This window comes from Bos javanicus, chromosome 13 (genome assembly GCF_032452875.1).
Source record: "Bos javanicus breed banteng chromosome 13, ARS-OSU_banteng_1.0, whole genome shotgun sequence".
In the NCBI taxonomy this organism is placed as follows: domain Eukaryota; kingdom Metazoa; phylum Chordata; class Mammalia; order Artiodactyla; family Bovidae; genus Bos; species Bos javanicus.
This window is the reverse complement of record NC_083880.1, coordinates 36,563,219-36,590,870: the sequence shown is the minus strand read 5'-3', so window position 1 is coordinate 36,590,870 and position 27,652 is coordinate 36,563,219. Positions and strand designations below refer to the sequence as shown.

General features: G+C 39.9%; 1 protein-coding gene and 1 long non-coding RNA gene across 11 annotated transcripts in view; one reads left to right on the top strand and one right to left on the bottom strand.

The window, feature by feature from the left end:
* MPP7 (MAGUK p55 scaffold protein 7) overlaps positions 1 to 27,652 on the bottom strand; it is a 225,267-nt gene that overhangs the window by 3,742 nt on the left and 193,873 nt on the right. Inside the window, exons 13-16 of the mRNA XM_061436267.1 lie at positions 11,386 to 11,466; positions 4,733 to 4,826; positions 2,624 to 2,732; positions 1,428 to 1,571 (exon numbers count right to left, since the gene is read on the bottom strand). Coding sequence (XP_061292251.1) covers positions 1,428 to 1,571; positions 2,624 to 2,732; positions 4,733 to 4,826; positions 11,386 to 11,466 — 428 coding nt within the window. The remainder of the gene's footprint in view (positions 1 to 1,427; positions 1,572 to 2,623; positions 2,733 to 4,732; positions 4,827 to 11,385; positions 11,467 to 27,652) is intronic.
* The window catches only part of LOC133259148 (uncharacterized), a 184,644-nt gene that overhangs the window by 63,337 nt on the left and 93,655 nt on the right, over positions 1 to 27,652 (top strand). The window contains exons 3-4 of one of the 10 annotated variants that reach the window (XR_009740283.1): positions 17,259 to 17,386; positions 22,070 to 26,436. The exons of 4 other annotated variants lie outside the window; for them this stretch is intronic. This is a non-coding gene — a long non-coding RNA (uncharacterized LOC133259148). Of the gene's footprint in view, positions 1 to 9,323; positions 9,430 to 17,258; positions 21,345 to 22,069; positions 26,437 to 27,652 lie in introns of those variants that run through there. 5 more of the 10 variants (XR_009740285.1, XR_009740284.1, XR_009740280.1 and 2 more) reach the window with 5 other exon arrangements.

Genomic DNA, 27,652 nt, shown 5'->3' with positions numbered 1-27,652 from the left:
TCGATATCTCAAGGTCACAGAAGATTTTCACAACAGAGATTTTAATTTTAGTGTTAATCCAGAGCCCTGAGTAATTAACATCATATAACAGTACCTACTTCGTATGGTTGTATACTGTCAGTACTTTAGAAAAAAAGATATTTTAAAAATACTGGAAATCAAAAACATCACGTCTATTTGATACCCACAATTAATAGTTTATAAATTAATATGGACTTGGAAGAAAAGTTATGACCCACCTAGATAGCATATTAAAAAGCAGAGACATTACTTTGCTAACAAAGGTCCATCTAGTCAAGGCTGTGGTTTTTCCTGTGGTTATGTATGGATGTGAGAGTTGGACTGTGAAGAAGGCTGAGTGCCGAAGAATTGATGCTTTTGAACTGTGGTGTTGGAGAAGACTCTTGAGAGTCCCTTGGACTGCAAGGAGATCCAACCAGTCCATTCTGAAGGAGATCAGCCCTGGGATTTCTTTGGAAGGAATGATGCTAAAGCTGAAACTCCAGTACTTTGGCCATCTCATGCGAAGAATTGACTCATTGGAAAAGACTCTGATGCTGGGAGGGATTGGGGGCAGGAGGAGAAGGGGACGGCAGAGGATGAGATGGCTAGATGGCATTACTGACTCGATGGACGTGAGTCTGAATGAACTCCGGGAGTTGGTGATGGACAGGGAGGCCTGGCGTGCTGCGATTCATGGGGTCGCAAAGAGTCAGACATGACTGAGCGACTGAACTGAAGGTTAAAGATGAGTTACTTAAAAGAGGGAGGGGAAAAATGCTTCTGCCATTCTCTTGATCCTAAAGTATAATACACTGTCTCAAGGTTAAAAAACAGAGACCATGCCAGTCATTCTAATCATTAACCCACCACAGCTGTGATTTCTTTTTTAAACCTTTTATTTTATATTGGAGTACAGCCCATCAACAATGTTGTGAAAGTTTCAGGTGCCATTTCTAACAATAGTCAAAGGAAATACAAATTGAACACTACAAGTCTATTTGTCCTATACCCCAAATGATGCTTTTTCTTTTATTATGCTATATATGATGTTGGTATAAAAGGCAAATTATTAAATCTTCATCTAGACTATTAGTGAGTAATAGTAACCGACTGGTATTTTCCCCTTTAAAAATAAGGCTAGTTGAAAACTCAGTGGTTTTTTTACATGTGCCTTCAGAAATTTTATAAGTATGCATAAAAGCATACAAAATAGTTTTTGAGTCAATGTAATATGAAGATCCGTTCACAACAGCAGAGAAAACAATCAGGGCAATCACTTAAAATGTATGTACCCAAATGCAGTTCTGTCCTGCCTGGATGTTTGGACCACAGCCTCATCTCTCAGTCTCCTTAATGTGGTCACTACTGCATATATGACTTTAACTCCTGCTTATGTATTTTCAGTAAAGTATCCTCATACTCACTGTAAAGGGCTTCGCAGCACCTTGGTCATCTCTGCTTGAGATAATCTTTGCATTTTTTCTTGTCTCCCTCAAACGCTCTATTGATGGAGGCTTTATAAATATCACAAACGGCTTAAATTCTAGTGTCCTTAAGTGCTTCACTGTCTGCAAGGAAGGAAATACATTTTCTTTCATTTCTTCATAATATCAGGAGTATGTTTTGTAGTAAAACTGAATTTTCTTTCTAAGGAGAAAATTCCTTAAAATTATTTCCTAATTAAGGTTAGCAGGCCTTTCACTATATTATTGTTCAATCATTTGTTGACAATTAAATGTTACTAGATACCTCTGGACAAATGGAGAATGTAACCTGTCTTTAAAATGCTTTGAAATATGCCATCATTAAATCTTGAGGAGAAGCAGCTAAAAATACCAGAAAGCTAGTTCTTAGATCTAATACCCAAAAGACACTATGAGTTAACTGTCTTTACATGCAAGTCTTCCAGCCATGCCATCTAAGCCTCCTCCTGCTCTCAGAATGAGGTGTCCCTTCTCTTTCATCCTGCCTTTGGAGTCCCCTTCAGGGGCAAGTCTCCTGCTTTTAAGTCAGCACTGCTCCTGGGTAGTAAGGAGCATGCTGTGGGTGGGCCTCTGCAGGGAGGGGGTGGGGGGGTGATGGAGGTGGTCTATGTTGAGACAGGAAAGTGAGCTGCTTCATCCACCGTCTCTCAATCCACCTGTATCGAGTCCCCAGGGTGCCAGGTGAGCTCTACCCGGCAGCTGTACAACTCCTGTGAGATGCCCACGGCTCTTGCCAGGGTTTTACATTTCTAGGCTAATTATAGATCCAAAATCCATGAAAGAGGACCAAGAACCAAAATGTCCATTGCCAACAATTATGAACACTTATAATACATATAGGAGAATACATTATACATACAATGTAATATATTTTTATATATAAAATACATAGAATAAATAAGAGTCATTATACTTGGCAAACACTGAATCTAAGAGTTACAAACACATCTCCAGGCTTCTAAAAACATGGGCTTTTTTTTTTTTTTTCCAACAGAGCCATCTCAAATTACATTTAAATGCTTTTGTCACCTTAGGAAAGGCACCTAAATGCCAAAAGTGAGTAGATTTCAGATTTACCCTCTAATGAAATGCTCTGATGGGCTAGAAGTGTGTTGACTAGGTCACTGTTCACTTACATGAGGCTGAACATCCAACAAACAAACTTTGTTTTTAGCCAGGACAGACCGAACTGAGTCTATACTTGTGCCATAATAGTTGTTTTTATATTCACCATATTCAATAAACCTGTAGAAATTAGAATCATTTGTGAATTACATGTATATATACACACATATATATATGGCAGACATAATTCATATATATAAAAGATGTTTTGCTGAACATGTAATTTTCAAACTGTTTTTAATAAAATAACTAGGTCCAAGTACTTCAGAATGTCAATTTCTAAAAAATCTTCTATTTTACTTTTTCAAATCAGTAACACTTGCTTGTATTACACTTAAGCAGAAAGAAGTACTTTAGTCCAGCAGTACTAATGTTTTCCATCACCTCTTTTTCAGAGCTAATGCAATGCAATAAAACAGTGAATAAACCAAACAATAGAAACTACTGAAATTTCACTACACACGAAAGAGTAACCAAGCTCAGCTTTAGCATAAGAGGAGGGACTGGCTGGTGGCTAATGGAACCAGGGTGGCTGATCACGTGCTATAAAAACTCAAAATCACTGTGCCAAACATGAAAAAAGCATTTTGATGTTTCAATAAAATCCCACAATCTTGCATTAATACACACATTGCTCCCTGATAGCCTAAAACATTCATCCTTAAGCAAATGGAAAACCTGAGGGTAGGAGACTTAGGGCTTGCTAGAAGATATGGTATAAGCAAGATGATTAACATTATTTTTTATTTAACTTTTTGAAAAGCTAATGAGAGACAGAGGTAGGTGGCAAATGCTGGAACTGAGGCAGGAGGTAGATGGGCCCTACCCACACCCCCCATCCCCACCCCCTCTCGGCCCCCATCAGCATAAAGAGATTGGGAGATTCATTCCCTATTGACTGTAACTCCAGAGGAGAATAGCAGGGCAATTAAGGGAGGAAGGAGTCTGGGCCCTGCCCAGATGACATATTTCTCAAAGTCAGGAAACCTCCCTGACCATACACGTGCAAAAAAGGCTCCTTGGAGGCCAAAGGGGAGTTATGTTAAGGGATGTTCCCCACCCATATGTCTTTGTGGTAGGATCCATCTTGGCTAAGAGATGCATGTGCACACATGGAAGGATCCTGAGATACACCAAATATGGACTGTGCACCAGGCAAATCAAAATGATTAGTCAAAGGAAACCCAGAAGAAAACTCCATAAAAGTAATTCAGACTGCCACGAGGGTGCAGCTCGGCGACTCTCTCTCAGGTCACTCGTTTCTGTCCACACTTCATACTGTACTCTTTTTTTCCTGTTAATAAATACTTCAGTTGCTTCACTACTTTCCATCTTTGTGGAAATTCTTTTCCGCAAAGCCAAAGGGCCAGGGCCCTTGTCACTGACCATTGGTCTAGTGGCTACCATCTGCTGCCTTCACCATCATGACCCAGCCCCATTTCTGGCTGGGAACGAAGCCCCGCTTCAAGTCATTACAGGCCAAGGCCACCCGAGATCTCTAGGGATCTATTACATAGTTACTAGTTTTTAAAATAAACTTCTACCCAAATTCTATGTTAAGATTCAGTTAGTGGGGTGGGATGGAGAAGGCAATGCCTGGAAAATCCCATGGACGGAGGAGCCTGGTGGGCTGCAGTCCATGGGGTCGCTAAGAGTCGGACATGACTGAGCGACTTCACTTTCACTTTTCACTTTCATGCACTGGAGAAGGAAATAGCAACCCACTCCAGTGTTCTTGCCTGGAGAATCCGAGGGACGGGGGAGCCTGGTGGGCTGCCGTCTATGGGGTCACACAGAGTCGGACACGACTGAAGTGACTTAGCATAGCATAGCATAGCATAGTGGGGTGGGAAGACGTGACAGGAATACACTAGCTACATTCCCTTACTCTTCAAAATAATCCCTACACATTCAACTTAACCAGATACACAACAGCTCTAGGTTACTGAAAAGTTAAAGGCAAAGGTTAGTAATAACCATTAATTGAATTATATTTTTATCAGTTTCAAATATTATAAAAGTGAAAATTCACTTCAAATGGAATTGCTTATAACCACATATATGGCCACATGCTTAAAAACTGTAGTTTCATGAAAATTCTTAAAAAAACTTCCACATACTTGTTATTTTGTACATCTGTCTCAAACAAATGCTTGGAAATGAAAATATATTCAACACCATCACTCTCCTGGCTTCTTCTTGGTCTGGTGGTATCTGTGATTTAATTAAAAAGAGTTCAAAAGAGTATCTACATCATCCACCCTAAGAGAAATACTAAAAAAGAAATTATGTATTTGATTAAAGGATTTTTCGTAAATAAGATTTAAAACTTAAAAGCACATTAGCTAATAAAATATAGGAATCCCATTAATTCAGTTTTTCCACTAATACTAAAGTTATATTGACTTGAGGGTGGATTAAATATTGAATTGCATTGTGTTTATGCCATTAATTATTCTGAAGGGGCATTATATGTTAATTAAATAAAATGGTATTTAAACTCGAGGAAAATTTTCCTTTTTTGCAAATAATATGATTATCATCTTTTATTGATTCTTTATTCATTGAAGCAAGTTTACTGCTCACTAGGTTGAAAGGTAAACTCTGAAATTATTTTATTTTACACATGGTACATAGGGTATGCCATTAATGTTTGCTTTACTAATCAAAGACCTCTATTTACTTCTCCTTTGCAAAATTATAAATATCTTCTTGAAATACAAGTGAACTTCTAAACTTTTTAGTGATTTTGCCTAATTATTTGCTACTGAATTATAATGGAGCAGAAAATACAGTATTAACTTTAAAAACAAAAGTAAAACCCTGAGGAATTGCAGTGCTGAGGTGGCAAGTATAAAACTGACTGCAGTCCATCCCTCCTGATTACAACTAAAAACTCTGAACCCAAAACATCTATTTTTGTTTTGAGCACTTAGAAAACAAACAAAGCAGGTAGACTGTGGAAGAGAGTCAGCCTCAGTAAGGGAGAGTTTAACTTTTATTTCCCTTTAGCTTTGCCCTATGGGGGACTTCCCTGGTGGCTCAGATGGTAAAGCATCTGCCTGCAATGAGGGAGACCCGGGTTCGATCCCTGGGTTGGGAAGATCCCCTGGAGAAGGAAATGCCAAGCCACTCCAGTACTCTTCCCTGGAAAATTCCATGGACGGAGGAGCCTGGTAGGCTACAGTCCATGGGGCTGCAAAGAGTCAGACATGACTGAGTGACCTCACTTTCTTTCACTTTGCCCTATGGGTGGGCTCGTTCACAGAGTAGTATGGAGGAATGTGTGTCTAAATTCCAACAGAAGCTCTGACTTTTTGGTGAAAAGAACCAGGAAGAAAACTCCCCTGTGTGTTGAAGAGTGTGCAAGGAATCCAGGAAGGGAGAAAGCTGGAGAAGGAAATACTCCCAATTCTGTGAAGAAATCAATACTAATCTAAGAATAACCCCTAAGCTGTGCACATGAAGCCCAGACTCCAACCAGCAAAGTTTTAAGAAGTGAACTAAGATTAGAATCGCTTCCCAGTGGGCTTGGTGATAATCAATCTGCCTGCTAAGCAGGAGACCCAGGTTCAATCCCTGATCAGGAAGATCCCCTGGAGGAGGAAATAGCAACTCATTCCAGTATCCTTGCCTGGGAAATCCCATAGACCGAGGAGCCTGGTGGGCTACCATCCATGCAGTTGCAAAAGTCTGACACGACTTAACAACAAACAACAACAAAGATTAGAATACACAAGCTTCAGCCTAGCCCACAAGTAGAAGCACAGAACATGCCCAAACCAATGTACAGAAGGCAGAGAGAGTGGAGCTAAGACCTGCACTATTCACACAAGTTGCAGACTGATCCCTTAACTGCACAAGACAGGGCAGACTCAAACCAACAAAGCAAAGCTTAGAGAGTTGAAGTGAGATTTAAACCATAATTTATAGAAAATGAGATAAAACTTATGGTCTAAACATAAACCAATTGGTGACTTGCTTACTATAATAAACATTACCATTTTTCAGAATATTATAACAGGACCTGAAGTCAATACAACATAGCATTCATAATATCCAGAATGCAATTTTATATTATTCAACAGAAAAGAACTGAAAAAAAAAATGGGCATTTATTTCTCAAAGGGAAAGATAATAGAAGGCAGCCCTGAATGACCAAGAAGTTAGAACTATCAAAGACTTTAAAGCAACTATTGCAACTATGCTTCATAAGGTAAAGGAAAACACACCTGAAATGAATGAAAACATGAATTCTTAGCAAAGAAATAGAAACTATAAAGAAGAAAACAATGGAAATTTTAGAACTTAAATATATTTTACAAAAACCAACCACTAGATAGGCTCAATAGCAGAATGGAGATGACAGGGAAAATAGCCAGTGAACTTGAAGACAGATCAATAGGAATTATAAAATCTGGGCAACCAAGAGAAAGAAAATTGAAAAAAAATATAAATGGAACCCTAGAGACCTGTATGAAAATGTTGACTGAAATGTCAAACAGATGTGTAATGGGGATGCCAGAAAGACTGAGGCTTTAAAAAGTATTTGAAGAAATAACGTCCCAAACTGCTAAAATCTGATTAAAGACATACATTTTACAAATTTCAGAACTCAACAAATCCCAAACAGAAAAAATTCAAAGACAGTAATGCTTGGACGTAGCACATCCAAACAACTCAAAGTGAAAGAAAAGTAAAGAAAAAGTCTTGAAAGCATCTAGAAAACAACAAAAACAAAATCACAGTACATACACGGGGAATAGATACGTGAGTTCAATGACTACAGATTTCTTACCCTATGCATAAAACATCAATGAAATTACATCTTTAAGGTACTAAAAGAAAAGACCTTTGACCAAAATACCTTGCAGGATTAAAGGCAAAATAAAGACGTTCTTGCATGAAGGAAAACTAGTAGAATTCATCAGCAGATCTGTGCTAAAGGAAATATTCAAGGAACTTTTTCAGACTGAAAGGAAATGTTAAGAAGGAAGCATATCTTCAGAAATGAATAAAGAACAGGAAGAATACATAGTTGAGTAAAAACAGAAGTCTACTTTTTTCTGCTTAAGTTCTTTAAAATACATAAAGCAGATTTAAAGAGAAAGTTACAATATTATCTGGTGGAGTTTTCAATGTATGCAAATATAATACATTTGACAACTACACAAAAAGAAGTGGAGGTATAGGGACTTATATAATTTCAAGGTTTCTATATTTTATGTAAAATGTCACAAAGTTACTGAAACTGTGAATGGTCAGATATATGCATATTGTAATCCCTAGAGCAACCAGTAAAAAAGCAATGCAAAGAGATATAAGCAGAGAGCCACTAGGTAAATTAAAATGGAATACTAAAGAACATTCAAATACCACCCTCACAAAGTAGACAAGGAATTAAAAAACAAAGGGAATAAACGGAAAACAAATAATAAAAGTGTGGCTTAAATCATTTCATCAATTCAAAAAATGTTAATGGTCTATATATTTCTATTAAAAGGCAGAGAGCCATAGAATGGGTGAAAAAGCAAGATCCCAGTACATACTGTCTACAAGCCTATAGGAAAGACACATTAAATATAAAGACACAGATATGTTGATAATAAATAGAAGATTATATACCATGTAAACAGTAAGCATAAGAAGGCTGAAGTGGCTACTTATATCAGATAAGATACCTCAAGGAAAAAAAGAATATTTTAAATGATAAAAGATAAATGCATTCTGTGCGACCCCAAAGACGGCAGCCCACCAGGCTCCCCTGTCCCTAGGATTCTCCAGGCAAGAACACTGGAGTGGGTTGCCATTTCCTTCTCCAGTGCATGAAAGTGAAAAGTGAAAGTGAAGTTGCTCAGTCGTATCCGACTCTTAGCGACCCCATGGACTGCAGCCTACCAGGCTCAGCTGTCCATGGGATTTTCCAGGCAAGAGTACTGGAGTGGGTTGCCATTGCCTTCTCCGACATACGTAATAACAAAGCAAAATTGGACTGAGTTAAATGGAGAAGTGGACAATCTCACAATCAGAGTAAGAGATTTCAGTGCCCCTCTTGCAACATTTGATAGGACTAGACAAAATGTCAGCAAGACACAGGTGATCTGAACACCACTACCAACTTCCTGGGTCTAGTTAATGTCCACGTAACATCACATCCAGTAACAGCAGAATACACATTCTTTTCACATGTAAAATAGTAAAGAGCAGAAATTAAAAAAAATATTTTTAGAAAACAATAAAGGAAAACAATTTTAAAAAACTGAGTCACACTGATCAAGATAAAAAGAGAAAATCACCAATATAAAGGATGAAAAAGGGGTGTGGGAATGGAGATTATGGAGTTAAACATCAAACAGAATACTGGTGGTATAATCAAAGCAATTTTTCTCTAAATAATCATGACTCTGCCTAATAAAGTCTTTTACCTGCTGCGTGTTGAGTCGCTTCAGTTGTGTCCAACTCTCTGAGACTCCATGGACTGTAGCGCAAGGCTCCTTTGTCCATGGGATTCTCCAGGCAAGAATACTGGAGTGGGTTGCCATTTCTTCCTCCAGGGGAGCTTCCCAACCATCAGCTGGCAGATTCTTTACCACAAGTGCCACCTAGGGAGCCCAAACCTATCTAAAATTCTAAAACTGCTCTTAAAAATATCTTAATTAAATCATCCACACTTGATACTACAGCTGTATTTCCCACACATGTCTAATACAGTGAATCACCTGGGATGCTGGCTGTGAACACAGATTTTCAGGAATTCTGTCAGATCTCCAGAAGGAGAATCTCTCTGGAATCTCAAGGGATTCTTATTATCAGGCAAGTATGGAAAACATTGTTCTGGGGGTCTTTTGACATTAGCACCTGTTTAAGAAGGATAATTACTCCTTTAGGGATTTCTTTGGCGAGTCTCAGCCCTAGAACATTTCTGGATGTTGTTCATTTCTATAACAACTTTAGATGTAGATAATATTTTAATAGATGGATACACTGAGTCCAAGGTGCTGTGGTGACTCTTTGTGACCCCATGAACTGTAGCCCATCAGGCTCCTCTGTCCATGGAATTCTCCAGGCAAGAATACTGGAGTGGGTTGCCATTTCCTTCTCCAGGGGATCTTCCCGACCCAGGGATTGAACCTGGGTCTCCTGCATTGCAGGTGGATTATTTACCATCTGAACCACTGGGGAAGTCCAAGATGCCTTGAATAATACCAAAACTACCAGGGAGGGTTACATTTGATAGACACTCTTGTTAAGATTTATCCTCTTCAAAAGAAGTTAGTTTTTACTCTAGGTGGTGCTAGTGGTAAAGAACCCGCCTGCCAACGCAGGAGATATAAGAGACGTGAGTTCAATCCCTGGGTCAGGGAGATCCCCTGGAGGAGGGCATGGCAACCCATTCTAATGTTCTTGCCAGGAGAATCCCATGGACAGAGGAGCCTGGCGGGCTACAGTTCATAGGGTGGCACACAGTTGGACACGACTGAAGTGACTTAGTGCACACACACTCATTGGGCTACAGTAAAGAGGATCTGGAGCTGGAAAGGCTTGTGTAGTGTCATGTGGGAGGAAGAACGTGAAAACTGGTTTCAAATCAAGTGCGATTATTGCCTACAGAACTTCTGGATAAGTCAAAGTATCCTTTTTACCTATTTCCTCCTCTGTGAAATGGGGATATTGACCATCTTATACCATTGTTGGGAGGACAAAATAAGACAAAGGCAATGAAGAAACTAGTAAATTATTAATTTTTTTTCCTTTGTAATCTGTTTTTCTCTAGGATTTATCTGTAATCACTCATCTGTAAGCTTATTAATTGTTTTTCAAGATTTTCTAATGACTTGCATATTACAATCCAGCTTTTGTGAGAGTAGTGCATAATTAAAGGAAAAATAAAAAGAAACTGTTTAATTACATGTTTCCATTTTTCCTTTACTTTCATCTCTTTTGGTAGAAATTAGCAACCCTATAACTTATGGCTGAAAATGATTATAAACAATAACTTGGAAAAATGTAGTAATGAGGTAACAGAAAACTATAATTTTAAAATAAAGTCAAACTCGTCCAAAATTGGAGAACACTGCTAAGGGCAATATACAACTTTTTTTTTTAAAACATTACTAAAACCACTTAAAAAGCCAACATTTCAATCTAGTCTTTTAGATGGCTCCCTAATAACAAACTATTAAGTAGTTAAATGGCATTTATTCTGAATATCAAAATGCTTCCAGGATGATGTTTCATTTGTAAGCATGCCTGTGAAAACCAGTTTTCTAAAAACAGATCTTATTCTCTATACTGAAAAGAAGCCTACCACATTCAGATTATATGGCCATCAAAAGCTCATTTTACTATATATCAATGACTACAATATGAAAAGTAATTAAGAAACATTTATATTACAAGAAGCCTCCTTTAGCTCTCTGTAGTTTGGTCCTTCTAGTCTTAAAGCTTGTTGAAAACTCTGGAAATTAAAGAAGTAGAATACACTTCTGTTTAGAAGAAAACGTGTAAGTAAAAATTAATGTCATACATGCACTAAAATTCACCATAAAAACTGAGTGGGAGGCTGAAATCAACAAATACCTTGCCTGTGTAATCTGGGGCTTTTCCCTGAACTTTCAGGCCTCAGTTTCCTCCTCTAAAATGTGGATAAGGTCACTCTGTCCTCCCCGGGGCTGGGGTTAGGACTAGCTGTGAATGCTGGCAGCCAGCCTGCAGCACGCATGCGTGTAAGTGCTGGGCCAGCGTGCGCAGCGTCAAACAGTACAGAACTTACGGGGCACTGTCACGCCGTAGTGCTGTGTGTCACTGATCAGCAGCTTTCGTTTCAGTTCATTCAAACCTACTCCGACGGGACCTGAAAGACAGGAAAATAGAAATTCATCCCTCAACAAAACACCATAGAAACATTCCCGCAACTGACCTGAATCCATGAGACAGACTGAAAATGTGTATCCAACTTCATATGCATCCCAAGTAAAGAGATGATCTCTAGTCAAGTCGTACATAAGAAAAAACTAGGGAGTTACCTGTACATAAGAAAAAGCTAGGAGTTATCTGGTGGTTTTCTACTTTTTATTTTTTAATTATTATTTTTTGTATTTCACTTTTCTACTTTTCAAATTTAAATTCCCACCTTGCCATTAAAAAGATTAGAAATCTTTGTTTTCAATGAAACATACTCAAGAGTGCTTGAGTACATTAACAGGTAACAGTATCCAGAAGAGGTTAAAAAATATGTTCAACTTTAAAAAAGTGGAATTACACAGTCTGGATAGGGATCCCTTCAATTTTAAATATTTTTTGATCTTCATAAAAGAAAATCTTTGAACCTTGATTTTAGGTGCAAACCTGGCTATCCATTTTAAATTTGCACAACTGTCAGCACCATGTTAAGACCCTCTGCAACCCTGTATATTCTCAGTTGGTCCCTAAGTTTTTGAAAACTTACATAGACCTTGTGCTGTGCTGTGTGCTTAGTCGCTCAGTAGTGTCTGACTCTTTGCGACCCCGTGGACTGTAGCCCACCAAGTGGAGTGGGTTGCCATGCCCTCCTCCAGGGGATCTTCCCAACCCAGGGATTGTACCCAGGTCTCCTGCATTGCAGGTGGATTGTTTACTGTCTGAGCCAGCAGGGAAGCATAGACCTTATAGATTCAAATCAGTGTGCACATACTGAACAACCTGGAGCGAACAAGGCATATGTAAAAGCTGTGAAGAATAAGAGACGATGCGTGAAGTTTGCCTTCAAAGAAAAATAACTAGGTTAGGAGAGTGACAAGAAATGATTAGGAGACAGGGGCCAGAAAACAAAAAGCAGTTTCAAACACAAGTCTGAAATTGAAAGTCAGAAGGACACAAGCCCTGGACAGCTAGCTGCCCACAGCACTGCCATCAGGGTCTGTTTAGTGACCTCCACTCTTCCCTTCAGCTGAAGCCCCAGGTGGCTTCCCCAATGGCTCCGTGGGTAAAGAATTGGCCTGCAGTGCAGAAGCTCCAGGTAGTTCTGATGCATCCTTCAGAGTTCTGCTCAAACAACCCTTTCTCAGAGTCTCTCTCCTGCCCCTGTGTTTCATCCTTAAGTTATCAGAGTATTCTGACATCTCCCTCAAAATACTTAAAAATCGTAACAAACAACTGGAGAATGCATTGCTAAATGGCCTAGCGTCTGCCTACAATGCAGGAGACCCGGGTTCAATCCCTGGGTCAGGAAGATCCCCTGGAGAAGGAAATGGCAACCTACTCCAGTATTCTTGCCTGGAAAATCCCATGGACTGAGGATCCTGGTAGGCTACAGTCCAGGGGGTCACAAAGAGTCAGACACGACTGAACGATTTCACTTTCTTTTCTACCACCAAACAGAGGCACCGTGAGAGCAGGAATCATATTCTGTTGTTTCCCTTCCCCATAAGGTCAGCCCTCCAGATTGTCGCTGAATGAAGCTAACTTCTAGGGCTCCCATCACCACATCAGGCTCAGGAGACCTCAGCAACGCGGAGAACAGAGATGCCCACACACGCATGCCTCAGAGTCCTCTCTGAAAACACACATATCTAGATTTGGCCGCAGCCCCCCAATAGCCTTCTCTCCAGGTGCACGCCCGACGCCTTCTCTTAGGAACGTCTCTTCCTGCGTCTTCACCGCTCGGGCTTTCTGTTTCAAGCTCCTTTCCAACAATACTCAAAAAGTTAATATTGTCACATACCTTAAAACAATAAGAATGACCAGGAAAACTCAAAAACACCTCCCTCTAAGCTTATATTCTCCTCCAAGTCAGTGCACACTCCTGTCCCAGCATCTCTAGGCTTTAGTCACTTCTCACCAGTATCACCCATTCTTCCTCCACCGGGAAGAGACTCAAATATGAATCCTTTGACAGGTCTGCACAGATTGCATGTTGGGAGCCACGTGTTTCTCCATAACCTTCATTCTCACCTCTCTCCGCACACTCCAGCCACATGAGACCCCCCCACGTCCTGGAATGTAGCAAATTCTCCTTTCTGCTGCTGGGTCCTCAACACGTGCCTCTCACTTTTACAGAAACAGTCCTGTCCTTTCCTGGCCTGCTCAGTCATGCCTGTTGTTCGGGAGTCAGTTTAGCTGTGGGATTTTTCCCTAAAATTTTAAATGTGGGTCGAGTGCCATTTTCTTGTGCTCCCTGTACTTGCGCATCAATAGATCACACTCTGCCGCAGTTGTCTTCTTGTCTTTATCCTCTAACAGACTCAGCGATGTCATCTGTTTGTTCACCAATTGCTTCCTTTGGCAAAATGTAGGCACTTATTAGTTTGCTTTATTTATTTCAGTTACATTCAGTAATTACTGAGCACCTAATGGCTCAGGTGGTCAAGAATTTGCCTATAATGTGGGAGACCCAGGTTTGATCCCTGGGTCAGGAAGATTCCATGGAGAAGGGTGTGGCAACCCACTCCAGTATTCTTGCTTGGAGAATTCCATGGACAGTGGAACCTGGTGGACTGCAGTCCATGGGGTTGCGAAGAGTTGGACACGACTGAGCAACTAACTCTTCACTTCACTTCAGTCATTATGCTGTGACAGAAGTAAAACTATTTGCCAAATGAACCCAAGGCATGGGAGTTAAAGGAGGAAGTGTTTGCACCTAGAATGTCTGGATGTGCTGGTTAGATAACATGCTCAAACAGAGGTTGGTGGAGCTCACATTTGAATTTGGCTCCTGAATCTTAAGACAAGCAGAAGGGAGGGTGATGGATTTGCCTCTGCAACAGTGAGTTTAAGGGATGGAAATCCGTCCCCCTAAGTTCAGGAAAGGAGTACAGTGTGATAGGAGGTACAGGTGGGGGTCTCCCTGTGAGTGAAGCAGAGGGGAGAAACGATGAGCACCGATCAGTTGTCTCCAAAACCCAGGCACCATGCATGGGCTGATGTGTTTTATCTCCTCTGAAAGGACCAGCAACATTTTGAGTAAGTGCTCAAACTTCCTCCTTTAAATAAAAACAGAAAACAAACAAGAAAAGCAAGGGGTTTTACGATGCTTTGTGGATGATGCAAACCTGATTGTATATGCGCCAAAAAAATGAAAAAGCGGCAAAGAAAACACTAAAACTTAACTAGTGGGTGGGCCCTGGCCTGTCTGCTGCCCACCAAGGCACCAAGAACTAAAGGGGGACATGAATTCACTGCTCCTTCAGCAGGTCTAAGTTCTGGAGTACTTCCCAGAGTGTGAGCTAATTTGCTGAGTGAAAGTCTAGCATTTTTTCTTTTTTTTCTTCTTCTACCCATGCCAAAAAACCACAGTGATTTATTTTAACTCTGGAGGAAAAAACTAGGTATGTTTGAATTAGTGGGGGAAAAGTATGCTGCTTTTTAACGTGATACCCTTAAATTTGGACTACTTTCAATTCCAGCCCTTATAACCTAACTCTTACTAGGGACCTTGCTTTATTGCACACCCACGGACCATGCCAAGAATGTGCAGTGGCAAACAATTTTAAAAATTTCCCCTAGATTAGGTTATTTGAAGACATTATCTTCACGGTGGGATACTGTGTGGGATACTCTCACAAAATAACTAAAATAGGGACGTAATTTTAATCATTCTTATACAAAATTGCCTGGCAGACCAATAAACAGCATTCTCCCTGGTCCTTGAATCAATTCTGTTATCCATACTAGTGAGTTTCTAGGTGTTTTTCTCTTTTAGATCCTGACCTTAAGATCACATCTTATATCTACACTCCTGCCCTGTTCTCTGCCATAGGGCATGTGCTCAGTCTCATCCAACTCTTTGCAACCCCTGGACTGCAGCCCACCGGGCTCTTCTGTGCATGTGATGCTCCAGGCAGGAATACTGGAGTGGGTTGTCATTTCCTTCTCCAGGGATCGAAGGGCATACACTCACATTTTTAGCTGAATGGTTTGTATTTAGACTACTTACACCACAGTTGGCTTAGGGATGCACACAGAGTTAGGGTCATTCATACACCTGTAACCAGACACATTCATCTGCTTGTCAGTGTATAAATTTTTTATCACAATTGGTGAAATGCACTGACACATATGTATACAAATAAGTTACTCTAGAGTTTGTGTCGAGCTGTGGTTGTCCAGGGCTTCTCTTGTGGCTCAGCTGGTAAAGAATCCGCCTGCAATGTGGGAGACCTGGGTTTGATCCCTGGGTTTGGAAGATCTCCTGGAGAAGGGAATGGCTACCCACTCCAGTATTCTGGCCTGGAGAATTTCACAGACTGTATAGCCCATGGGGTTGCAAGGAGTCAGACACGACTGAGCAAGTAGTTGTTCATGCTAAAGAGAAGCAGAGAAGACAGTTTAAATAGCGCATATTTAAATCACAGACAAGAGGGTTTGGAAAGGCAAAGATGATGACGATACAATGAGGTCAGGCTTGTATTACGTGGTTCACATACACCATGACTAATCTTCAAAACATCCCTGCAAGAAAGGTATTATTATCCTCGCTTTACAGATGAGAAAACCGAGATGATGAAAGGGCAAGTAATTTTCCCAAGATCGCACATCTGGAGTGTGGCTTAGCTGGTATTCAGAAGCCTGTGTGTCTGCTCAGGAGTCCACATTCTTTCCACTCAATCCATCATCTTATCGAAAGAATGTTGACAGGACACAGGCTCAGGTAACGAGGTGCTCAGCTGTTTGTAGCTGTGACCCATAACTTCACAGAGTCTTTCACCCCATTCCAAGTTGCCTCACACTTTAAACAGTGATGAAAAGTTATACTTGTGGAATACAAGACTCGGGCTACAAAAAATGGCAGAAGTCAAATCCAGTGAACTCAAAACTTACCCTGTGCAGAACTTCTGAGAACTCTAAACTAAACTTAATGAAGATGACAAGCATACCAGGTCTGGACAACATACAGAGGGCATGTCTATTCAGATTCTTGATTCAGGACTAAGGAAAATCAAACGGACTGATGATATCAAAGGAGAAGCCAAAAAAGCACATTAAAAAATCATTTTGGAGTTCACTAATTTGGAATGCCTGTGGTAAATGTTATTCATACAGTGGATGGGCTTGCTAGCTTTAAAAACAAAGGAATGACTCTATTCAAAGCAGAAACGTAAATAAGTGTCTGGTTTTTTTTTAATCTCATAAGAATTTAGAAAATCATTTTGCATGCAAATTCTAGAAAGAATAAAGTCATAAGTCATCTGCATTAATTGAAATTCTTATAAAAAATACATTAAATGGAGAAGTAAGATAATTAGAAAGGTATATATTTTTCTTTTTTGGCTGTAGATTATGATTTTATTATGTATTTTCACCCAGAATACCACAGCAGTGATAATATGTCTTGTGTTCTTCAGAAAGGCATATTACTTTCAATACTTGAATGCATTTAATTAGTAACTCCTTTCTGAGAGTAGGCAAATGTGTTGTGTGTGGTTTTATATAAAGGCTCATTCATTTCAGCCACAGAAATACAGCCCATTTGGGGGTTAATAAAATGATGCTAGTAAAATTTCTATTTAAAGCTTTACATTTAGGAAAATATGCCCATTAACTAATGTAAAAATGCCTTTATTTTTATCTTATAAAGAAAGATTTTGGAGGGTGGGGTCAAGATGGTGGAGTAGGAAGACTGAGCTCACCGCCCACCATGAGCACACCAACATTACCAAACATTTACAGGGCAACCATCAATGAGAACAACCTAAAGACGGGCAGAAAAGACCTTACACAACTAAAGATATAACAAGTCCACAACGAGATGGGTCGCAGGCGTGAAGACAAGGTACAGTCAAGACCCACCCCCCGAGGTAGGTGGCCCACAAACAGGAGGAAATTTACAATTGCAGAGGTTCTCCCCAAAGAGCAACACATCCAGGTCCCACATCTGGCTCCCTGGCCTAGGGGTCCTACATAAGAAGATGAGCCCCCAGAACTCTGGCTTTAAAGGCCAGAGAGGCTTACTTTCAGGAGAGCCGGAGAGCTGTGGGGAATAGAGACCCCACTCTTTTTTTTTAACTTTACAATATTGTATTGGTTTTGCCATATATCAAAATGAATCCGCCACAGGTATACATGTGTTCCCCATCCTGAACCCTCCTCCCTCCTCCCTCCCCATACCATCCCTCTGGGTCGTCCCAGTGCACCAGCCCAAAGCATCCAGTATCGTGCATCGAACCTGGACTGGTGACTCGTTTCATAAATGATATTATACATGTTTCAATGCCATTCTCCCAAACCATCCCACCCTCTCCCTCTCCCACAGAGTCCAAAAGAGTGTTCTATAGAGACCCCACTCTTAAAGGACAACTACAGAACCCTACACACTCTGAATCCCAGCATGGGGCAGAAATTTGAAAGGAAATTTGAAGTCTTTCCTATTCTATTCTTTCCCTCTATTTCTTTGCGTTGTTCATTTAAGAAGGTCTTCTTATCTCTCCTTACTCTTCGCTGGAACTCTGCATTCAGTTGTGTGTATCTTTCCCTTTCTCCTTTGCTTTTTGCTTCTCTTCTTTCCTCAGCTATTTGTAAAGCCTCCTCAGACAACCACTTACCCTTCTTGCATTTCTTTTCCTCAGGGATGGTTTTGGTCACTGTCTCCTGTACAATGTTACGAACCTCTATCCATAGTTCTTCTGGCACTCTGTCTATCAGATCTAATCCCCTGAATGTATTTGTCACTTCCACTGTTTAAAATCGTAAGGGATTTGATTTAGGTCTTAGCTGAATGGCCTAGTGATTTTCCCCTACTTTCTTCAATTTAAGCCTGAATTTTGCAATAAGGAGCTGATGATCTGAGCCACAGTGAGCCCCAGGTCTTGTTTTTGCTGACTGTATAGAGCTTCTCCATCTTGGGCTATAAAGAATATAATCAATATCTGATTTCAGTATTGACCATCTGGTGATGTCCATGTGTAGAGTTCTCTCTCATGTTGTTGGATGAGGGTGTTCTTACACTCTATGTAAGAGGCTATGATGGTCTTACATAAAAAAAAATAAATAAAAAAACCACACTGTCTGACAATGTACTTTGAAACTTCAACCACCTACTTATTTATGTTATAGCACAAAGCCTGAGTCACTGAACAGTGAATAATTATTTACTAGAACAATAATGTATTACTATTGTGAAAATCATGTTTACAGAGACCAATGAAATATGGTATTTTTTTCAAATGACACTCATGTAGTCCTACAAAGAGTTAGCATAAAGTAATTTCTCATTTGTAAACATCAAGTACAGAATTTAGTTGTAGTTTTTCTTAAGGCTGATGAATTTAATAATGTACGTCGGGATGGGTGGTACCTTACACATAAAAGATCAATATGCTAAAAATCATAGTATTAATCTGTTAGGAAATAAACTACTCAGAAAGAGATTCATGTAGGTAGAGATTAGCCCAATTAGTTTTAACATACTGTACACTCATCTAAAAGCCATAGTGTATGAGAAGATAATTTTATTTACGTCTGATAGTAAATTGTATATTGGAAAGAAATCTGTTGCTCTGGCCAAGTACTAGTCACTTCTGCTCCTGATCTTTGAATGGGTTGGCACAAACATGAAGACGGTACATTATGTGGAAAGCAACTGACACAGATGCAGCTTTTACTGCGTGTTCACCTCCAGTGTACCTGTACTGCTTAACATGACAATCCTTCTGCATTTTCTCCCAGACATTGGCCAGACTTGTCACTCTTACTATCCGATGAAACATCAGAATTACTGAAGACTGCAATAAATATCCAAACTGTTTTTGTGACCTAAAAAAGCCACACTTACTCATTTGATTTATTGCAAAACAAATCAAATGAAATCTCTGGGTATCCCTTGGATCAGACCCACGTCATAAAAAGTCTACTTATCATATTGTAGCTCTACTATATTTGCTGCTCAAGGCATAAAATAAAAACAATCAAGCTGACTCACAATCTTATAATGATCACATTAGTGGGTGGCTGGATTTTTGTGTTGGGGAGTGACAGATCTGTTTATAAAGCTCAATTTAAAGTTCCCTGGGAATCAAACTACATAGAAAACATAGCAACTTAGCAGTTCATAACGAGCCTTGAGAGAAATTGATTTTCTTTCCTTGATTTTCTGTTGCTTTCATAGTGAGAGAAAAATACAATTAATGAGGCATCAATTTTTATGTTGCTGTCAGGAGGAGGAGGAGAAGAAAAAAAGGAGAGGGAGAATGAAAAGAAAAAGGAAGTAGGAAGCTTGTTGAAACAGCATTATTTTTTCCAAAGCAGCTATTACACCAGACTTAGATAAGAATGACTTTTAAGTATTTGTCTCACCCTTGACTCAGGGTTATGACAAGAGTGCAATAAAACTAAAAGGCAAGATAAAACCCTCCTTGAGTCTCCCTTAGCTGAGTAGAACAGAGCATGGATAATTTCCTTACTTAACAGTTTGTTCAAAAATGCAACTTTTTCAATGAGGCTCCCATGATCTTTATTTAAAATGGCCAATGCCCAAGTCCCCTGATTCTACTCTGCTTTTATGTTCTTCTACATCATTTATCACCCTCTAAGTACAATATGATTGACTTTATTATTTATTAATAATTTATTATGAATATGTTTTCTGTCTATATATCCTTCCCAGGGAAACAATGTTTGTGCTCTTCAGTGATGGACTCACAGATCTAGAACAGTGCCAGGCACCATCTGTTCCTTCCCACACAAATCCACTGAATGAACATCAGTGTGATTTACACCCAGAAAGGCTGCCAGAGTATAAACACGTAAGACAGACCAACAGCATAAAAAGCCAACTGTGGTTCTAATAAAGATCATATTTACCTCTTATATACAAGGATTATAATTTTAAATCCATCACACACTCATAGACTCATTTATAACTTTGGTGTTTACAGTTGTCCATATAAAACCCTGCAGAGCAGACTCTTAATTCCTACCAACATTCAATCAACCTTCAACAAAAGTTACAGGAATTCTGATAAACATATTAACATTTACAGTTAGTCTTGACTGCTTACTTTCCTCTCTGCTTTATGTGGAAGACTTTTTGTTTTGCCAGTTTTATGGGAAAATGGTGACAGTCTTATAAAGGTCAATTTATTCAAACTACTTCCCCAAGGCAGACTTTAGGCGACATACAAGACTCTGCAGAAAGGAGAAGGAATAGTACTTTATGCTTAAGCTAGAAACGTGAAATATACAGAAAGATTTATTGTCAGTTTCCTCCTATGTCTCATAACCAGACAGAACAAGTCACAAATTGTCTGACTATCTGCAAGATGAATTTGTGCTCTTTACTGCCTTAAGCTGTGAAATGTTTTAGTAGCGTTTTAACACCAAAGCTTTCTCTCTGCAAACACGCACTTAGTATTTGGCTTTATTACTTTACTCTTTAAAAAGTCAGGTTTCGCTAAAGATAACACTCATATAGAAAATGCACTAAATGGTCTAAATATAAATTTAGTATACTTAGTTTTAACATATAGAAAATGCACTAAATGCACTAAATATAAATTTAGTATACTTAGTTTTAACATACTTTTGGAAAATACTTTTAAATGCAGATGGGAATATAACAGAAACTGTCACAGAGATGTTTTAGTGGCTGAAATGTAGCTTGAAATAGCATCTTTTCAAAATGAAGAGAAAATTAAATACTTCTGATCAAGGTTCAAATTCCCCTGTCATATTTTTGTCATGTGAACAACTTGGATAATTTAACTTCCTGAACATTAAGTCCAAGAATTAAAATCAGACAATATTATGGTTAAAAAAAAATGTAGAGATTCTGAACAGCCTTTTAATGATACTTATCTAACAGTTTCAGGGCAAACACCATCATTCCCAGTGGCTTTGCGAATACTGCGAGGAAGCAAATGAGGCTGGAGGAATATGCTTATATTCTTTCCATCTCTGTACATTATGGGCTTCCCAGGTGGCGCTAGTGATTAAGAACCAGCCTGCCAATGCAGGAGACATAAGAGATGCAGGTTTGATCCGTGAGTTAGGAAGATCCCCTGGAGGAGGGCATGGCAACCCACTCCAGTATTCTTGTCTGGAGAATCCCATGGACAGAGGAACCTGGCGGGCTAGGGTCCATGGGGTCACAAAGAGTTGGACACAACTGAAAACTTAGCACACACACGTTACAGCATCTGAGAACTATTTTTTAAATATAATTTTTACAATCAGGAAAGGCAAACAGTTAATGCACGAACAATGAGAATTTCCAAAATTTTAATTCACTGCTGGACACACTCTTTTAGATGATGATAAATGGCTAAATGATCTAATTTATTAAGTACTTTGAACACTGAGCTTCCAAATCAGCAGAAGCCTATTCATATTTGAACATTTCAATAGTATTTTTAGCTAAGATACAAGAGCTCCATTTTACTAAAACGTTAGTAGGGCCAGGTATTGGTCTAAACCCGTTGTAAATATTTCCTTTAGCTCTCAAACAAACTTAGAAAGCAGGTACTCTTGCTCTTTTCATTTTTTAGATGAAGAAACTGCAGCTAGAGGACATTTGAAATGTACAGGTGTCGTGTTCCCAGATACTCAATTACAGAACTGAAGAGGGATAGGCCTGTCCTGCCCAGAAGTCTGCTTGTCACCGTCCACGCTGTCCTGCACTATACCATCATGGGACCTAATAGACGGAGATTCCTCGAGACAATAAACGGATACCTTCAACAGTACCATATGGGACAAGCTGGAAGATTTTCTGAGTGGTGAGCACATAGAAGAAAGTGAATAATGGGAAATTCTTAGAAGCCCAGTCTACAGAGGCCACAGCGCAGGAGAAGACAAAAGACACAGCTGAAGGCCACTTCCACACTTCCACCTGTACAAGCATTCCTGATTTTAAAAGGTTTCCAAACCCTTCCTTTAGTAGAAACAAGAGAAGTAGTTTGTGTGAATTTAGTATTTTAATGTGATTTTCTCTCTCTATTTCACATAGAGATACAGGATATTCTATTTGCCTGGGTATAATATGTACTTTAACATCACAAAAAAATAAGACCAGTATTCTCCATTAAGTCTGTTCTACTATAATGCAATAATATGGACTTTAAAAGTTCTGCATTATTTAAAAACTATCTTTTACCAGCACTTGTTCCCAAATAGGGAAATGAAGTGTAAGGAACTAGAGTTTCATATAAACTTATTTTTCCAATAAAAAATTTCAGATTAAAAATAATAATAAACCAGTTGCTCTAAATAGATAAATATCAAAATAAATAAATAGATAAATATCACTGAGCAAATTCAGAATAGAGTAAGACAACAGATTGTCTATTAAGACAAAATCAGAAGTTTTAAAACCATCATTATAACATATGCATGACAAAGAACAAAATGGAAGTGTGATGTTAAGAAAAGTAGAAAATCAAAATACTGCTCAACCCAACCTTTTGGGTTGGCCAAAAGGTTCGTTTAGGTTTTCTCATAAGATGTTATAGAAAAACTCAAATGAACTTTCTGGTCAACTCAATAAATTGCAGCCAGTTGGCAACAATCAACAAAGAACGCATTGGCAACTGAACCCAACCAAACAGAGCAAGGGGCTTCACTAGGGTGTATGGGCTGAGCACTTCAGTGTCACAAGGAGCAACAGGTAAAAAGCAAAATGCAGAATCTCTGGCCTCACCTGGGACTCCCAGGTCAGAACCTGCATTTTTACAAGATTTACAAGTGACTCAAATGCCTTTTGAAGTTTGAGAAGAGCTGGAGTCCGGGCTGGCTGAGTCAGGGCTGGTGGCCTCAGGGATAGCAGGGGTCTCTGTCTACACCAGCATGACAGGACTGGCGTACTGAAGGCTGTAGACAAAGCAGATAGTAAAAGCAAGCCCAGCAATCCTCCCTGGTGGCCGAGAGGGCTGCAGGGTGCAGGCCAGCCGAATATGGGGGCAGACTGGAGGAGAGAGAAGCCAAACCTGCTAGGATGCTTCAGCGAAGTGCTGGCAAACTCAAGGATCCGGAAAGTGGACCGGTCATGCCGTGTGCAATGTGGTGCCCCCTGTGGCCAGCGCGGGGGAGGCAGAGCTGACCCAACCCTGGCCCAACCCCCGCCAGAGGAAATGTGACTCAGGCCGGGGCTCTTGTGCACAGAGAGGCTCTCAAGAGACTCGGAACTGAACTTTGACAGCATGTCGAGGTATCTGTTAGGAAAATGAATGGAGGGCCCTAAACCAAAGGGAAAAAGAGAAAAGTAAGATATTCAGGACTGGCACACAGTGTGGACATAGCCCTGATTTTGCAGATCAAAAGCAGTGTTCCATAGGGAGATGAGGAACAGGCTCAAGTATTTAACTGTCTGGGGCAGAATGGGCTCCATGGCTTAGAGGCTGGATCCAGGGCCAGTGACTTACTTCTCATCTGTGTGCTTGAGTTTCTTCTTCTGTAAAATGGGGACATGAAAAGTATTTACCTCATAGCCACAGTGAGGGCTGAGGAAATAATAACAGCATACCCCTGAGCACAGTGCCTGGACTCAATACAGATCAGCCACTGTTATGACACAGGGCTCAGGAAGGGCGGGACCTGCCTAAGAAACAAGTTAAAACTGAAAAAAGAGTTGGGACAGTTTGAAAGCAGTTGGGAACAGCAGAGAGTAAGAAAACATTACACTTGGATCTCAGTTTGTAATAGAGAAACCTAAGTCACAAAAAGGGGTGTTTTAGTTGTTGATGAAGAAATGTGGTGAATTATTTACTCAAGGCCTGGAAAACTCCAAAGAGGAAGGACACGTTAGTGGGGAGAAATGCATAGCAAAGGACATAGGACTCTTCACTGACTATACTGCTTTGAAGCATCAACACTGAGCATCTCCAGTGTGGGAGTATCTTGGAGTTAACACCCCTTTGGAGAGATGAAAGGAGAATTTCCCCTAAGAATCAGGTCTCAGAAACCTAAGGAATTCCAAGAAGGAGACAGTTAAGAGCAGTCACTGCAGGCTGAGTGATGTCACAGGCTGAACAACTAAAATTAAAGTGAAGAAAGCCCTAGGAGCTGGCCTAGAGCATAACATCCAGTGACAAGAGCAGGCAGTATGTGGTTAGAAACTAAGGCACCTGGCTCACTAGACAGATCCACATTCAACTTACAGGTCAGGTGCCAGGAACCCAAAGATCAAGGGACAAAGGGGATTTAGGGCAAGATCAGTTCAGTTCAGTTCAGTCTCTCAGTCATGTCCGACTCTTTGCGACCCCATGAACTGCAGCACACCAGGTCTCCCTGTCCATCACCAACTCCTGGAGTAAGTACCCACAATTAAATTAGCCTCAGGACTCCCCTGGTGGTCCAGTGGCTAAGAATCCACCCTGCAACGTGGGGGACGCAGGTTTGATCCCTGGTCGGAGAACTAAGATCCCACATGCCACGGAGTAACTAAGCCTACACACCACAGCTACTGAGCTCATGCACTACAACTAAGACTCAATGCAGCCAAATAAATTTAAAAAATAAAAAATTAACTTCTTCATTAAAGATTTTACCTGGATATATTTTAGTTCAATGATCATGGATCTAGACAATCAGTGCTCATGTAAAGCAGCACCCAAAACACTGCAGATCACTGTGATTGGAGCTCACAATGGAATGCTGATACAGTTTTCTGGGAGCATTAATTTACCTGAAAAGGTAGTTGGGGTGATGCTGTGTTTTCATTCTGCCCCAACACCCTTTGAAACTAGGTAGGAAATATGTCAGTGAGGACTGTGTTGTCCAGTTCTGAGGAGGCTGATTGGGAATGCCTGTCTCCACAGAGGCAAGCTGTGTATGATAGGAGTTCCAGCTTCACGCTGGTGGGGAAGCTTAACACAGCCTGTCTGTCCCACTGATTACAACTGAAACCTCTGGACGGCACACTAAAAGCAATGATCTAGGGGTTCTGGAGAAGCAAACAAAAGCAGGCAGAGTGTAAAAGGAAGTCAGGCCTAAGAGGTGAGCCCCAAGGACGTGTGGTGGTGGTGGTTTAATCACAAAGTTGTGTCCAACTCTTGCAACCCCATGGACTGTAGCCTGCCAGGCTCCTCTGTCCATGGGATTCTGGACAAGAATACTGGAGTGGGTTGCCATTTCCTTCTCCAGGGGGATCTTCCAGATCCAAGGATTGAACCCAGGTCTCCTACATTGCAAGCAAATTCTTAACCAACTGAGCTATGAAGGGAAGCCTCCAAGGGGTGAAGGTTCCCGTTTTAATTTTCTTCTCTTCTTTGACTTTGCCCAGAGGATGAGGCTCTATCTCAGAGCTGCACTGTGGAGCAGCAGGCTGTGCAGCTGAGATCCCACAAAAGTTGTGATGACTGAGATGAACCCGAAGAAGCACAACAGAGGCTCTGAGAAACGAACTAAGATGTAAACCAATGTCTAAGTCTCTCTTACCCCAAGGGTCACATGCATGGCACAGACCAGAAGCAGTGAAGAGCCTGGCCAGGTTAATAGCCTGCTAAAAACAGCATAATCCAGAAGAATTTAGTAAGACCCAAAGTCTATATGAAATAATGTTCAGAACATCCAAGATATGGAACAAATGATTCGACAAACATAACAAGGTAAAGGTGAACAATTCTCAAGGAGAAATACAATCAACAGATGCCAACCCTAAGATAACCCTGATGCTGGGATCATCTAAGACGAGAGAGTGGCTAAGCTTCAGAAGGTAAAACTAAACACACTTGAAATGAATGGAAACGTACAGTTCTTACAAAATAAGCAAAAACTATGAAAAGAACTAGTAATTTCCCAAATGAAGAAAATACCTGAAAGAAAAAAAAATTGCTCAGTGGGATAAACAGCAAAACAGATAATGAGGAAAAGAGTCAGAGATCTTGAGAGGAAAAAAAGAAAAAAAAAAAACAAGAAATCATCAAATTTGAACAACAGAGAAGCTCTGGGAAAAAACTTGTAAGAACTTGTGAGACCACCTTAAAGGGTGTAACATATGTGCTACTGGAGTCTCAGAGTAGAGGGGAAAGAGGTTGGGTCAAAAAAAAAAATCTTGGAAAAAAAAACGGCCAAAAATTTGATGAATGTCATAAATTTTCAGATTTGAGAAATCTGGGAAATCCAGACAGGTTAAATTCAAAAAATACATCATAATCAGTGCTAAAAATCAAAAGGAAAAATCTTGAAAACAACTAATAATTACACATAGAGATAAAGCCAAAAAGTCAGCAATATATTAATATCAAAAAAGAAAAAAAATAATCACATTACCCAAAAGAAGGCAGGAAAGGGGAACAAAGAAAAATTTTGAAAAGTACAAGGGGCCAAAGAGAAAACAAATCATAAAATATCAATAGTAGGCTTAAATCCAACCATATCAATAGTTAAATGTAAATTTAATATGAACATATATGTGTGTGCTTAGTCACTCAATTGTGTCAGACTCTCTGCAACCCCATGGAATGTAGCCCGCCAGGCTCCTCTGTCCATGGGGATTCTCTAGACAAGAATTCTGGAGTGGGTTGCCATGCCCTCCTCCAGATGATCTTCCTAACCCAGGGATCAAACCCAGGTCTCCCACACTGCAGGTGGAGTCTTTACCGTCTAAGCCACCACAGAAGCCCTATATTAAACTTTAAACATATCAATAAAACACACTTATTATTAAATTGTATATCTAAAACAAGACCCAATACTATCCTGTCTGAAAGACACAGATGGGTTAAAGTAAAAGAAAGTGATGTACCAGGCAAACAATAAGCAAAAGAAAGCTTGAGTGGCTATGTTATATATCACATAAAGTGACTTCAGGATAATGAATATTACCAGGGGTAAAAAAAGAACATTACACAATAAAAGTGACTTCACTAAGAAAACATAATACTCCTAAATGTGTATCCACCCAGCAACAGAGCTTCTAAATCTATTAAGTAAAAGTGGACTAATGTAAAAAGAGAAATAGACACATCTACAGTTAGAGAATTTAACAGTCTTCTCCCAACAATTAACAGAACAAGTGGACAAATAATAAAAATACAGAAGACCTGAATAATAATATCAACCTACTTGACTTACATAATATGTATAAAACACTCTATTCAACAACAACGGAACACATTCTCTTTAAGTACACA